The sequence below is a fragment of the Bos indicus genome, chromosome 19 (assembly GCF_029378745.1).
Source record: "Bos indicus isolate NIAB-ARS_2022 breed Sahiwal x Tharparkar chromosome 19, NIAB-ARS_B.indTharparkar_mat_pri_1.0, whole genome shotgun sequence".
In the NCBI taxonomy this organism is placed as follows: Eukaryota; Metazoa; Chordata; class Mammalia; order Artiodactyla; family Bovidae; genus Bos; species Bos indicus.
The window spans coordinates 15,578,006-15,591,715 of NC_091778.1; the positions used below are offsets into that span (position 1 = coordinate 15,578,006).

General features: G+C 43.3%; 1 protein-coding gene across 1 annotated transcript; it reads left to right on the forward strand.

Moving 5' to 3' along the window:
* Positions 1-72: 72 nt before the first annotated feature.
* On the forward strand, positions 73-2,131 carry LOC109574157 (WAP four-disulfide core domain protein 18-like). Its single transcript, XM_019981963.2, has 3 exons — positions 73-293; positions 913-1,061; positions 1,889-2,131. Exons 1-3 carry the CDS (start codon positions 209-211, stop codon positions 1,934-1,936), a joined length of 282 nt encoding a protein of 93 aa, XP_019837522.2. The 5' UTR covers positions 73-208; the 3' UTR covers positions 1,937-2,131.
* The last annotated feature ends 11,579 nt before the right edge of the window (positions 2,132-13,710 follow it).

Consider the following 13,710-nt stretch of genomic DNA (forward strand, 5'->3'; position numbering starts at 1 on the left):
ATTTGCATATCCAAGAAACCATTCCCTAATCCTTGAAAACAGTTGTGAAATAGAACAAAGAAACTAGAATATCCTGGGACACTCCCTGGAGAGCTTACATTTTAATACTCTTCCTGTTCTACAGCCTCTCACATCACCCTCTTTTCTGGTGACACTGAGAGTATAAATTGGGGCTGGGCTCTGCCCCTGCACCACACCGGAGGCCATCATGAAGACAGGCACCGTCTTTGTTCTGCTGGCTTTCCTCGTCATGGGGCTGGAGATGGCCAGGACTCAGGTGTCTCTTGTCGAAGGTGAGGGTGCTGAGGGGACCCCAGCTGATAGCAGAGAAGGCTCAGAGCCCAGTGTTAGACCTGAGGGTGGTTTTGCCTGGAAGCAACCAGGTCCCCACAGCAGAGTGGGGATTGGCATTGATTAGATGCCTTTTCTTTGATCTAAATGAGCACTCATCCTGTGTGTCCCATTCTCCCTATCAGACTGGGTTGGGTCTGCTTAGAAATTGGGGGTAAAGGGTACGTTTTCTCTCTAGTTAGGACCTGGGCCTTGTGAGTGGGACCCCAGAGGAAGTTGGGGGACAAACCGAGTGTGTGATGCAAGGGATGGTGATCTCTGTAAACAGAGGCTTTTCTAGAATCTTCTTATAAAGTGGGAGGAAGAGGGTTATGACTGTGCAGGTTTCTTATCTTCTGAGACCCGTGCAGCCTTCAGAGAAAGGGGAGCATTCTCCTAAGACCCAGACTATGGGCTCCATGGGAGAGGAGCAGTGGAGGCTCAGGGAGGAGTCCAGAGCACAAAGGAAGCAACGGAAGAGGTAGCAGTCCTGCCTGTGATGGAGGCATCAGGCCTCCAGCGTCTGTCCTCAGGCCTGTCTTAGTGACTGCGCCACACGCCAAACACCATCCTGTGTTTCAGGACAACAGGAACTTGGATTCTGCCCAGAGTTGCCCGAAGGTACTGTGGGAATTTGTGTTGAAATGTGCTCAGGTGATGATTCCTGTCCTGAGGGAATGAAATGCTGCAGCAATGGGTGTGGTCATGTCTGCAAAACTGCTGTCTTCAGAGTGAGTACAAATCAGGCAAGAGCTGGCCAAGGGGTGCACCCAACTCTCAAGTGGACTGTGCTTACATGTCCACCACATGGGAGAGTCTGGAAAACTCCCAGAGAAGGGGGTTGGAAACATGGCCAAAAGACAGCTGGCCCACATTATCTGAGGCCTCATCCTAAACGAGGAGCCCTGTCCCAGGACAATGCTGATCGGTTCAGTTGAGACAAGTATCCATGATACAGATTCACAGGTCATTCTTAACCAAGGTTTTCTCACTTTATTTCTCCTTCCTCACCAAAGGGATTTAACTCTTCCTGAAAAATGGAACACCCCGGGAGGAGGAAGGAAGGGAAAGGGAATCCCTAGGGATTGAGTATCTCCTGTGTCAGGCATGCATTGTTCAGGAATTGAAACAAAAAGACAGATACAACAGGATAAATGAGACAGACATAGATAAATAATCTAAACGTAGGGTGACCAGTGCCTTGTACAGATTTCTCGTACAATCTGTGGGAGAAAGAGAGGGGTTATGGGCTTTACCTCAAGGGAGAGAGATTGGGAAAGTTGTCAGAGAGTAGAGAACATATTGAGCGAGAGAATACAGGGTGCAGAAAGTTAGCAGGAGGAAGGCAGGGCAGTTGAGAAGGTGGGAGGAGTATGGGTCTTCCATTGGAGACGAGGAAGTGGTGGTAGCAGGAAGGGGTTGCAGCATCTCAGGGGGATGGTGGAGGGCCATCCATGCCAGAGTCCAGTGAGGAGAGAGAGCCTCCTGATGAAGGGTTTGGTAAACTGCTGGATGTTTCTAAGCACAGTTAATGTCATGATCAAATTTGTATTTTTAGAAGGTTGGCTCTGGTGGCCTTGGGAAAGCTGGACTGAACAGTGATTGAGCATGCCTGAAGAACAGCACCTGAAGATTTTTTATGAATCCACAAATTCGATGCTTGGCATAACAAGGCTTCCATATCCATTCCTTGCTCTTTCCTTTGCCTGGAATTGTAGCCCTGGAGGATAAAGATCTAAAATGGTGCAGTGGCTGCTTTCTAAAAACACTTGTGTTCAAAATAAACTAAATCTGTGGCATAGTTTGGGCTGTGTCTGTCTTTCCATTTAGGCATTCTGGTGGATCTTCTTTGGCTAGCAGGACCATATGTGTGCTCTGCAGTGGGTGCATGAATACAGGGCACTCAGAAAACCAATAGATCAGACTCAAGTTCCTCCCAGCTAGCTCCTTTCCTCTTTCCACATCTCTGTCTCTAGACAGGGCAGAAGGCTCGAGAATATTTTCTCAAGTGTCCTGTGAAGATGACTTTGTCAAACAACAAAATGAATGAGTATGTAGCACGTAGTAGGCCTATTGCAGCGGCTTGTATTAGGGCAAGACTCCAGAGGAGTAGGAGTGTGAGCAAGGGTGGGGATACCCCATTCTAAGGCAGCACACCGACATCTAGCAGGAAGCCTACCTCCGGGAGAGCCATCCTGTTCCCTGGGATGTGGGTGACAGGAATTGGAAAGTGCCAGCTGCTATCTTCAAGTGATTTGAAGTTAGGATACAGTTAGGAGATGAACTCTGAGGATGTAACCTTCCATTGAGACTTCCCTGAGACATAAGCTAAATCTTAGTCTCCCAAAGATTCTGACAAAAATGATGGATGGGGTTGACTTTATCTCTCCCGAGAATCGAGTTCTCAGTTTACTTCTTTCCATCAAGATTCCTCCAGTTAGCCTGATGAGTGTGAAATGTGGTCTTCCATATCTGTGTCTCGCTGTCACCAACACTGCTCTTGTACATCTCATAAGCCCAGTGTCATGTGGCCTCACCTGTCTGTGCAGAGGAATGAAGGAATATTAGCATTGAAATCTTCTGTCACTGTCTGGTCATCCTCATCCCAAACCCTTCCAGTCTCCTTTGGTTCATGAGTATACCTCTAAAAAGTTTCCAATCAATTTCACCATTTACCTGCCATTCTGATTGCCAAAGTATGACCTTCCCTGGCAAAGATACTGGAGGATGGCCTCCTACAACTTCCACTTATGTTTCTCCCCTTCAGGTAGTGTTCAGTTCAGTTCAGTTCAGTCGTGTCTGATTCTTTGCGACCCCATGAATCGCAGCACGCCAGGCCTCCCTGTCCATCACCAGCTCCCGGAGTTCACTCAGACTCAGGTCCATCGAGTCAGTGATGCCAACCAGCCATCTCATCCTCTGTTGTCCCCTTCTCCTCCTGCCCCCAATCCCTCCCAGCATCAGAGTCTTTTCCAATGAGTCAACTCCTCGCATGAGGTGGCCAGAGTACTGTAGTTTCAGCTTTAGCATCATTCCTTCCAAAGAAATCCCAGGGCTGCTCTCCTTCAGAAAGGACTGGTTGGATCTCCTTGCAGGGACCAAGGGACTCTCCAGAGTCTTCTCCAACACCACAGTTCAAAAGCATCAATTCTTCGGTGCTCAGCCTTCTACACAGTCCAACTCTCACATCCATACGTGACCACAGGAAAAACCATTGCCTTGACTAGATTGACCTTTATTGGCAAAGTAATGTCTCTGCTTTTGAATATGCTATCTGGGTTGGTCATAACTTTCCTTCCAAGGAGTAAGCGTCTTTTAATTTCATGGCTGCAGTCACCATCTGCAGTGATTTTGGAGCCCAGAAAAATAAAGTCTGACACTGTTTCCACTGTTTCCCCATCTATTTCCCATGAAGTGATGGGACTGGATGCCATGATCTTCGTTTTCTGAATGTTGAGCTTTAAGCCAACTTTTTCACTCTCCACTTTCACTTTCATCAAGAGGCTTTTTAGTTCCTCTTCACTTTCTGCCATAAGGGTGGTGTCATCTGCATATCTGAGGTTATTGAGATTTCTCCCGGCAATCTTGATTCCAGCTTGTGTTTCTTCCAGTCCAGCGTTTCTCATGATGTACTCTGCATATAAGTTAAATAAACAGGGTGACAATATACAGCCTTGACGAACTCGTTTTCCTATTTGGAACCAGTCTGTTTACAGCGTACTAATAAACAGAAATTTTTTTAAAGTACAAACATAACATCCAGAACTAAAATTCTATAGTTATCTACACGGTGATTCAGTAGGATGGGGTTGGGGGCACAAGCACAAAGAGAAATGAGGGCAAGCTAAGGTAATGCCCTTGTTCTGGAAAAGGTGCAAACATTAATAATGTTTAAAAAATCAACACAGAAGAACTGTACAAAAAAGATCTTCACGACCCAGATAATCATGATGGTGTGATCACTCACCTAGAGCCAGACATCCTGGAATGTGAAGTCAAGTGGGCCTTCAAAAGCATCACTACAAACAAAGCTAGTGGAGGTGATGGAATTCCAGTTGAGCTCTTTCAAATCCTGAAAGATGATGCTGTGAAAGTGCTGCACTCAATATGCCAGCAAATTTGGAAAACTCAGCAGTGGCCACAGGACTGGAAAAGGTCAGTTTTCATTTCAATCCTAAAGAAAGGCAATGCTAAGGAATGTTCAAACTACTGCACAGTTGCACTCATCTCATACGCTAGTAAAGTAATGCTCAAAATTCTCCAAGCCAGGCTTCAGCAATACGTGAACTGTGAACTTCCAGATGTTCAAGCTGGATTTAGAAAAGGCAGGGGAACCAGAGATCAAATTGTCAACATCTGCTGGATCATCAAAAAAGCGAGAGTTCCAGAAAAGCATCTATTTCTGCTTTATTGACTATGCCAAAGCCTTTGACTGTGTGGATCACAATAAACTGTGGAAAATTCTCAAAGAGATGGGAACACCAGACCACCTGACCTGCCTCTTGAGAAACCTATATGCAGGTCAGGAAGCAACAGTTAGAACTGGACATGGAGCAACAGACTGGTTCCAAATATGAAAAGGAGTATGTCAAGGCTGTATATTGTCACCCTGTTTATTTAACTTATATGCAAAGTACATCATGAGAAATGCTGGGCTGGAAGAAGCACAAGCTGGAATCAAGATTGCTGGGAGAAATCTCAATAACCTCAGATATGCAGATGACACCACCCTTATGGCAGAAAGTGAAGAGGAACTAAAAAGCCTCTTGATGAAAGTGAAAGTGGAGAGTGAAAAAGTTGGCTTAAAGCTCAACATTCAGAAAACGAAGATCATGGCATCCGGTCCCACCACTTCATGGGAAATAGATGGGGAAACAGTGGAAACAGTGTCAGACTTTATTTTTCTGGGCTCCAAAATCACTGCAAATGGTGACTGCAGCCATGAAATTAAAAGACGCTTACTCCTTGGAAGGAAAGTTATGACCAACCTAGATCGCATATTCAAAAGCAGAGACTACTTTGCCAACAAAGTCCGTCTAGTCAAGGCTATGGTTTTTCCTGTGGTCATGTATGGATGTGAGAGTTGGACTGTGAAGAAGGCTGAGCACCGAAGAATTGATGCTTTTGAACTGTGGTGTTGGAGAAGACTCTTGAGAGTCCCTTGGACTGTAAGGCGATCCAACCAGTCCATTCTAAAGGAGATCAGTCCTAGGTGTTCATTGGAAGGAATGATGCTAAAGCTGAAACTCCAGTACTTTGGCCACCTCATGCAAAGAGTTGACTCATTGGAAAAGACTCTGATGCTGGGAGGGATTGGGGGCAGGAGGAGAAGGGGACGACAGAGGATGAGATGGCTGGATGGCATCACTGACTCGATGGACATAAGTTTGAGTGAACTCTGGGCGTTGGTGATGGACAGGGAGGCCTGGCGTGCTGCAATTCATGGGGTCTCAGAGTCGGACACGACTGAGCGACTGAACTGGCTGACTGAAAAAATCAACAGGGGTAAATTCCTGAAGAATAAAATTAGAAGTATGAATTTTAAAGTACTAGATGAAAAATTTAACCTAGTTAATGGAAAGAGTAAAGAATAGCAAACTAGAAAACGCAGTAAGAAAGTATGATAAATAAGAAACAAGAAATATGGTGACAGGATAAATCCTAGTTTAACAGTTAGGGCCATAAACATAAATAGGTTAAACTCTCTGATCAGAATGTAGGCAATATGCTAAGTACAGGCCTGTTCTATAGTTAACAGGGCTTCTTTGAAAAATAAGAACGACTTTCTCATCACCCCCAGGCGAAGGGCTGGGAGCAGGAAAAAGTACATAGTGGAAAAACATCTTGAAAACAAGATGTTGAAGTACTGATGTGACTGATGGAAAACCATTAGTGACTGTTCTCCAACCAGAGCCTTGAGGGAGTTGTTGAGAAAGGTTGTCACTAGCTGAAGTGCTAAACACAATCATGAATGGCCTGAAGGTTTGACATTGAGGACTGTGCATTGTATATCTTTATCCCCCGATCTGAGATAGTAAAAAACAGATATCTCTAGAGCTCAAGGAAGTAGATGTTAGCAATAAAAGGCATGCAAGGATTAGGATCGGGCTTTTGCCTGCGAATGAGTCTTATTTTTCCTTATTCTTCTGTGGCACTGCTCCCCCGGGTTGGTTCATTGTTGGGCTGGTCCTGATACAGAAGACCTCTCAAACTGAATAAAATGAGTTTAAGTCAAGCAAAATACTGCTTTAAGAAATATATGAAAAAGGTCTAATAGTATGTCTTATAGAGATGGAAATTTTACTAGACAAATATGAACTAAAAGAATGCTGAATTATCAATTTTGATATTTAGCAAAAATATTTTAATATCAAATATATAAAGGGAAAAGGATATTATTTAATGTTAAAAGGAATGATAAATTAAGAAGATGATTGTGAACACAAACACATATACTCTTAAAATTATTACTTGACATATATACAAAGAAATAACTGATAAAAGTAAAAGAAATACATGAATAAATTATTTTAGTTGGACATTTTATCAAATCCCTCTCAGAAATTAATGAATAATACAGACAAAAATAATGAAAAAAAAGACAAATTAAATCATAAAGATTAACAAATTCAAACTGTCACGTGAGTGTATGTTCCTCAGTTCTTTGTCTCGTCACAACAAAGAATTGGAGCAACGGACATTAAAGCCCTCGGCACGTCACAGCTCTCAGGTCTTGGACAAACTGTGTTATAGCTCTTAGGCAAATCAGTGTTACAGCTCTATTTTATTTAGAAGATAGCAGGAGAATCCATCCTTGAAGTGTGAGGGCATGCCAGCCCAAGGACTCGAAGAGAAGAGAGTGGAGGAGTGAGCGGGGGGGGGGGGGGGGGGGGGGGGGGGGGTGCGGGGCGGGGCACGGGGAGTGAGAGAGAGAGAGAGCGCGCGCGCTTTGGCTCCTCCTTTTATATGTTTTTTTCTCCACCTGGGCTTGCCCTATGCAAATTGGGCTTAGCCAGGAGTGCTGTTTGTTCTGCCTGAAGTCTTCACTCTGGTCCTCAGACCTTCCTTTGACCTTCCTTGTCTTTTAGCCACCGCCATTTTGGACTCCTTTTCCCTATTCTACCTACCTAACAAAACTAATGGATAATAGACAACTTTACACTCAACAACAGAGAAGACAATTTTTTTTTCTTTTTTAGTGTTTATAGGACATTCACAAAAATCAAACAAGTACTAGGCCACAAAGAAATTAAAAACCTATTCCTGATATTATAAACTATATTATCTAGCTGCAATGCAAAAAAATAAAAATTCTTAACAATTCTTAGAGTCTTCCAGAAAATAGAAGAGGAAACACTTCCTAATTCATTCTATGAAGTCAATATTATGCTAATATCAAAGCCAGATAAAGACATTACAAGAAAAGAAAATTAAAGGCCAATATCCCTTATAAAAATACGTGCAAAAATCCTAAAAAAAAAAAAACTAGCCAGGTGATTTCAATAGCATAGCAAAAGGATTATACATCATGACCTGGTAGGATTTATCTTAAGAAGGCATTGGTGGTGAAAATCAATAAATATAATGCAGAACATTAATAGAATAAAGGAAGAAAAAAACACATCAACATCTAAACTGATACACAAAAAGGATTTGACAAAACCTAACACTCTTTAATGATAAAAATACTAAGAAAACTAGGAATAGAAGTGAATTTTCTCAACGCAATAGATGGAATTCATGAAAAATTCATAGCTAACATCATATTCAATAGTAAAAGACTAAAAGCTTTCCTTCTAAGACCAGGAAAAGACAAGGTTTCCTGCTTTCACTGTTGCTATTCAACTGGAGCTTCTAACCACAGAAATCATGCAAGAAAAAGAAATAAAAGGTATGAAAGTTGGGAAAAAAAGAAGTAAAACTACCTCTATTTGAAGATGACATGATTCTATACACAGAAAATCATAAAGAATTTACAAAGATTCTACAAGAGGCAAAAAATAAATTCAGTGAAGTTCAGGTCAGTACACAATGCAATTCATCAGCAATGAAAAATCCATAAAAGAAACTAAGCAAACAATTCCATCTACGATAGCAAACAAAAGAATAAAATACCTAGAAATATTTAACATAGGAGGTTATTACCTGTTTTATCATCGAATGCCAGATTTCCATCCTAGGAGACTAACAACATTCTCATTGCCTTTGGCTTCTAACTGGATCAATTCATGAAACCCAGATTCCTTCCATTTCCCTGAGCACAGTTGTCCTCTATCACTCCTGACACCAGTTTCCACCCACATTAAGCCCTTTTAGATACAGACAAAAGAAGGCAATTCTGCCTAAGTTGAGACAACAGGAATTTTGTTATTACACAGCTCATAGAAAAAACAGACTGGTGAATCAGGTTTAGGAATGGATTAAGAAACAGTGTAAGGCAGGTAGCAGAGGACATAACAAGTTCAGCTCACAGCCACAATCTGGTTGCTGGCACTTCTGCTGCTGTGAATTGTTTTGGACTATCCCTAAGTCAGGAGGAGCAACCCTACGTCCAAGGAGCAGTGGCTGCATGGGTGCAGGAAGGCTGAGAGGAGCTACTCCACGTTCAAGGTCGGGAGGGGCAGTGGTGAGGAGATATCCTTCGTCCAAGGTAAGAGAAACCCAAGTAAAATGGTAGGTGTTACGAGAGGGCATGAGAGGGCAGACACACTGAAACCATAACCACAGAAAACTAGCCAATCTAATCACACTAGAACCACAGCCTTGTCTAACTCAATGAAACTAAGCCATGCCATGTGGGGCCACACAAAATGGGTGGGTCATGGTGAAGAAGTCTGACAGAATGGGGTCCACTGGAGAAGGGAATGGCAAAACACTTCAGTATTCCTGCCTTGAGAACCCCATGAACAGTATGAAAAGGCAAAATGATAGGATACTGAAAGAGGAACTCCCCAGGTCAGTAGGTGCCCAATATGCTACTGGGGATCAGTGGAGAAATAACTCCAGAAAGAATGAAGGGATGGAGCCAAAGCAAAAAGAATACCCAGCTGTGGACGTGACTGGTGATAGAAGCAAGGTCCGATGCTGTAAAGACCAATATTGCATAGGAACCTGGAATGTCAGGTCCATGAATCAAGTGGTCAAACAGGAGATGGCAAGAGTAAACGTCGACATTCTAGGAATCAGCGAACTAAAATGGACTGGAATGGGTGAATTTAACTCAGATGACCATTGTATCTACTACTGTGGGCAGGAATCCCTTAGAAGAAATGGAGTGGCCATCATGGTCAACAAAAGAGTCCAAAATGCAGTACTTGGATGCAATCTCAAAAAAGACAGAATGATCTCTGTTCGTTTCCAAGGCAAACCATTCAATATCACAGTAATCCAAGTCTATGCCCCAACCAGTAACACTGAAGAAGCTGAAGTTGAACGGTTCTATGAAGAGCTACAAGGCCTTTTAGAACTAACACCCAAAAAAAGATGTCCTTTTCTTTATAGGGGACTGGAATGCAAAAGTAGGAAGTCAAGAAACACCTGGGGTAACAGGCAAATTTGGCCTTGGAATATGGAATGAAGCTGCGCAAAGGCTAATAGAGTTTTGCCAAGAGAACACACTGGTCATAGCAAAATCCCTCTTCCAACAACACAAGAGAAGACTCTACACATGGACATCACTAGATGGTCAACACAGTAATCAGACTGATTATATTCTTTGCAGCCAAAGATGGAGAAGCTCTATACAGTCAGCAAAAACAAGACCGTGAGATGATTGTGGCTCAGATCATGAAGTCCTTATTGCCAAATTCAGACTTAAATTGAAGAAAGTAGGGAAAACCACTAGACCATTCAGGTACGACCTAAATCAAATCCCTTATGATTATACAGTGGAAGTGAGAAATAGATTTAAGGGCCTAGATCTGATAGATGTGCCTGATGAACTATGGACGGAGGTTCATGACATTGTACAGGAGACAGGGATCAAGACCATCCCCATGGAAAAGAAATGCAAAAAAGCAAAATGGCTGTCTGAGGAGGCCTCACAAATAGCTGTGAAAAGAAGAGAAGCGAAAAGCAAAGGAGAAAAGGAAAGATATAAGCATCTGAATGCAGAGTTCCAAAGAATAGCAAGGAGAGATAAGAAAGCCTTCCTCAGTGATCAATGCAAAGAAATAGAGGAAAACAACAGAATGGGAAAGACTAGAGATCTCTTCAAGAAAATTAGAGATACCAAGGGAACATTTCATGCAAAGATGGGCTCGATAAAGGACAGAAATTGTAGGGACCTAACAGAAGCAGAAGATATTAAGAAGAGATGGCAAAAATACACAGAAGAACTGTACAAAAAAGATCTTCACGACCCAGATAGTCACGATGGTGTGATCACTCACCTAGAGCCAGACATCCTGGAATGTGAAGTCAAGTGGGCCTTCGAAAGCATCACTACAAACAAAGCTAGTGGAGGTGATGGAATTCCAGTTGAGCTCTTTCAAATCCTGAAAGATGATGCTGTGAAAGTGCTGCACTCAATATGCCAGCAAATTTGGAAAACTCAGCAGTGGCCACAGGACTGGAAAAGGTCAGTTTTCATTCCAATCCTAAAGAAAGGCAATGCTAAGGAATGTTCAAACTACCACACAATTGCACTCATCTCACATGCTAGTAAAGTAATGCTCAAAATTCTCCAAGCCAGGCTTCAGCAATACGTGAACTGTGAACTTCCAGATGTTCAAGCTGGATTTAGAAAAGGCAGGGGAACCAGAGATCAAATTGTCAACATCTGCTGGATCATGGAAAAAGCAAGAGAGTTCCAGAAAAACATCTATTTCTGCTTTATTGACTATGCCAAAGCCTTTGACTGTGTGGATCACAATCAACTGTGGAAAATTCTGAAAGAGATGGGAACACCAGACCACCTGAACTGCCTCTTGAGAAACCTATATGCAGGTCAGGAAACAACAGTTAGAACTGGACATGGAACAACAGACTGGTTCCAAATATGAAAAGGAGTATATCAAGGCTGTATATTGTCACCCTGCTTATTTAACTTATATGCAGAGTACATCATGAGAAACACTGGACTGGAAGAAGCACAAGCTGGAATCAAGATGGACAGGAGAAATATCAATAACCTCAGATATGCAGATGACACCACCCTTATGGCAGAAAGTGAAGAGGAACTAAAAAGCCTCTTGATGAAAGTGAAAGTGAAGAGTGAAAAAGTTGGCTTAAAGCTCAACATTCAGAAAATGAAGATCATGGCATCTGGTGCCATCATTTCATGGGAAATAGATGGGGAAACAGTGGAAACAGTGTCAGACTTTATTTTTTTGGGCTCCAAAATCACTGCAGATGGTGACTGCAGCCATGAAATTAAAAGACGCTTACTCCTTGGAAGGAAAGTTATGACCAACCTAGATAGCATATCGAAAAGCAGAGACATTACTTTGCCAACAAAGGTCCGTCTAGTCAAGGCTATGGTTTTTCCAGTGGTCATGTATGGATGTGAGAGTTGGACTGTGAAGAAAGCTGAGCACTGAAGAATTAATGCTTCTGAACTGCGGTGTTGGAGAAGACTCTTGAGAGTCCCTTGGACTGCAAGGAGATCCAACCAGTCCATTCTAAAGGAGATCAGCCCTGGGTGTTCTTTGGAAGGAATGATGCTAAAGCTGAAACTCCAGTACTTTGGCCACCTCATGCGAAGAGCTGACTCATTGGAAAAGACCCTGTTGCTGGGAGGGATTGGGGGCAGGAGGAGTAAGGGATGACAGAGGATGAGATGGCTGGATGGCATCACCAACTCAGTGAACATGAGTTTGAGTGAACTCCGGGAGTTGGTGATGGACAGGGAGCCCTGGTGTGCTGTGATTCATGGGGTCACAAAGAGTCAGACACGACTGAGCAGCTGAACTGAACTGAACTGATCCCTAAGTCACAGTACCATTCCCTGTAGATCCACATCATCAGAGAGAAGCAATACAATTCCAAGCCCTATTTTTCAGGGAGTAGGAAGGAAGTATCTGGGCCTTGCCAGTCTCCAGAGGGAGAAACAGAGGGTTTCTCTTAAATATAAAGGCAGTTTAAATGCAGGTGAGGGACTTTCCTTGTGGTCCCATGGTTAAGACTTCGTGCCTGCAGTGCAGGAGGAACAAGCTCAATCCGTAGTAGGGGAACTAAGATCTCACATGCTGCAGAGCACACACCCCCAGCCCCTGCCAAAAAAGAAAAAATAAATGCCGGTGAGAAAAATGAGAAGTTTACTAAAAAGTAAAAAACTTTCTAGGGACATCTGGACTACCTGGAAGGGAGAAACCTAAGAGGAAGTTATAGGATGCCATCCTCAAATATCTTTGCAGTGGAAGGTCATTCAGTATGGCAGATAAATGTTTGAGAACATTTTAGTGGTATGGTCATGAACTTCCCTGAATGACCAAGGGAGACAGGGGCATGGAATCCTTTGAAATGGGAATGGCCAGCCATTCCATCACTGAAAGATGATTTCAGGGCTAATATCCCCTCATTCCGGTGCACAGACTGCTGAGGCCATGGGGCATTGGGATTCTACAATGTGCTATATGAGAAGCAAGAGCAGTGTTGGTGACAAGGACATACAGATATGGAAGAGCAGGCAAAGTAGGGGGATTCAGTAGGAAGAAGTGAACAGAGAGCTGGAAGAGAGAAAGCTCACAAGCAGACCGTCCAGACTATCATTTTTGCCAGAATCTTTGGGAGACCAAGTTTTATCCTCTTCCTCAGGGAAAATCTGAATCCAAAGCTCCATCCACAAAGCCTTTCTCATAACTGTATCCTGACTCCAAATCACTCCAAGACAAGAGCTGGCATTTCCCAACGCATGCCAGCCCAAGTTCCACATGCCAAGGATCAGGTTCCCTCTCCTAGAATTAGGCATCAAGTCCCGATAGATGTTGGCGCCTTGCCTTAGAATAGGGTATCCCCACACTGTCCCTTCCAAGTCTTGTCTTAATGAAGTCTGCTGTAACAGGCCTGCTATGTGCTCCATAGTCATAGTTATTTATTTTTTATGCTCGACCAAAATCATTCACAGAGCACTTGAAAAAACATTCTCAGACCTTCTACCTTGTCTAGGTACATAGAGATAAAAGTGAAAGTGTTTGCTGCTCAGTCGTGACTAACTCACTGCAACCCTGTGGACTGTGGCTCACCAGGCTCCTCTGGAGGAATGAAACTAAGTGGGAGGGGACTGAAATTAGGTGGGGGGTGGCGGGAGGGGGACTTGCCTCTGGTCTATTTGTATCCTGAGTGTCCTGTATTCATGGGCGCATGTATACACATGTGGTCCTGTTAAGCCACAGAGGGGCCACCAGAATGCCTACATGGAAAGAAGGACACAGCCCAAAC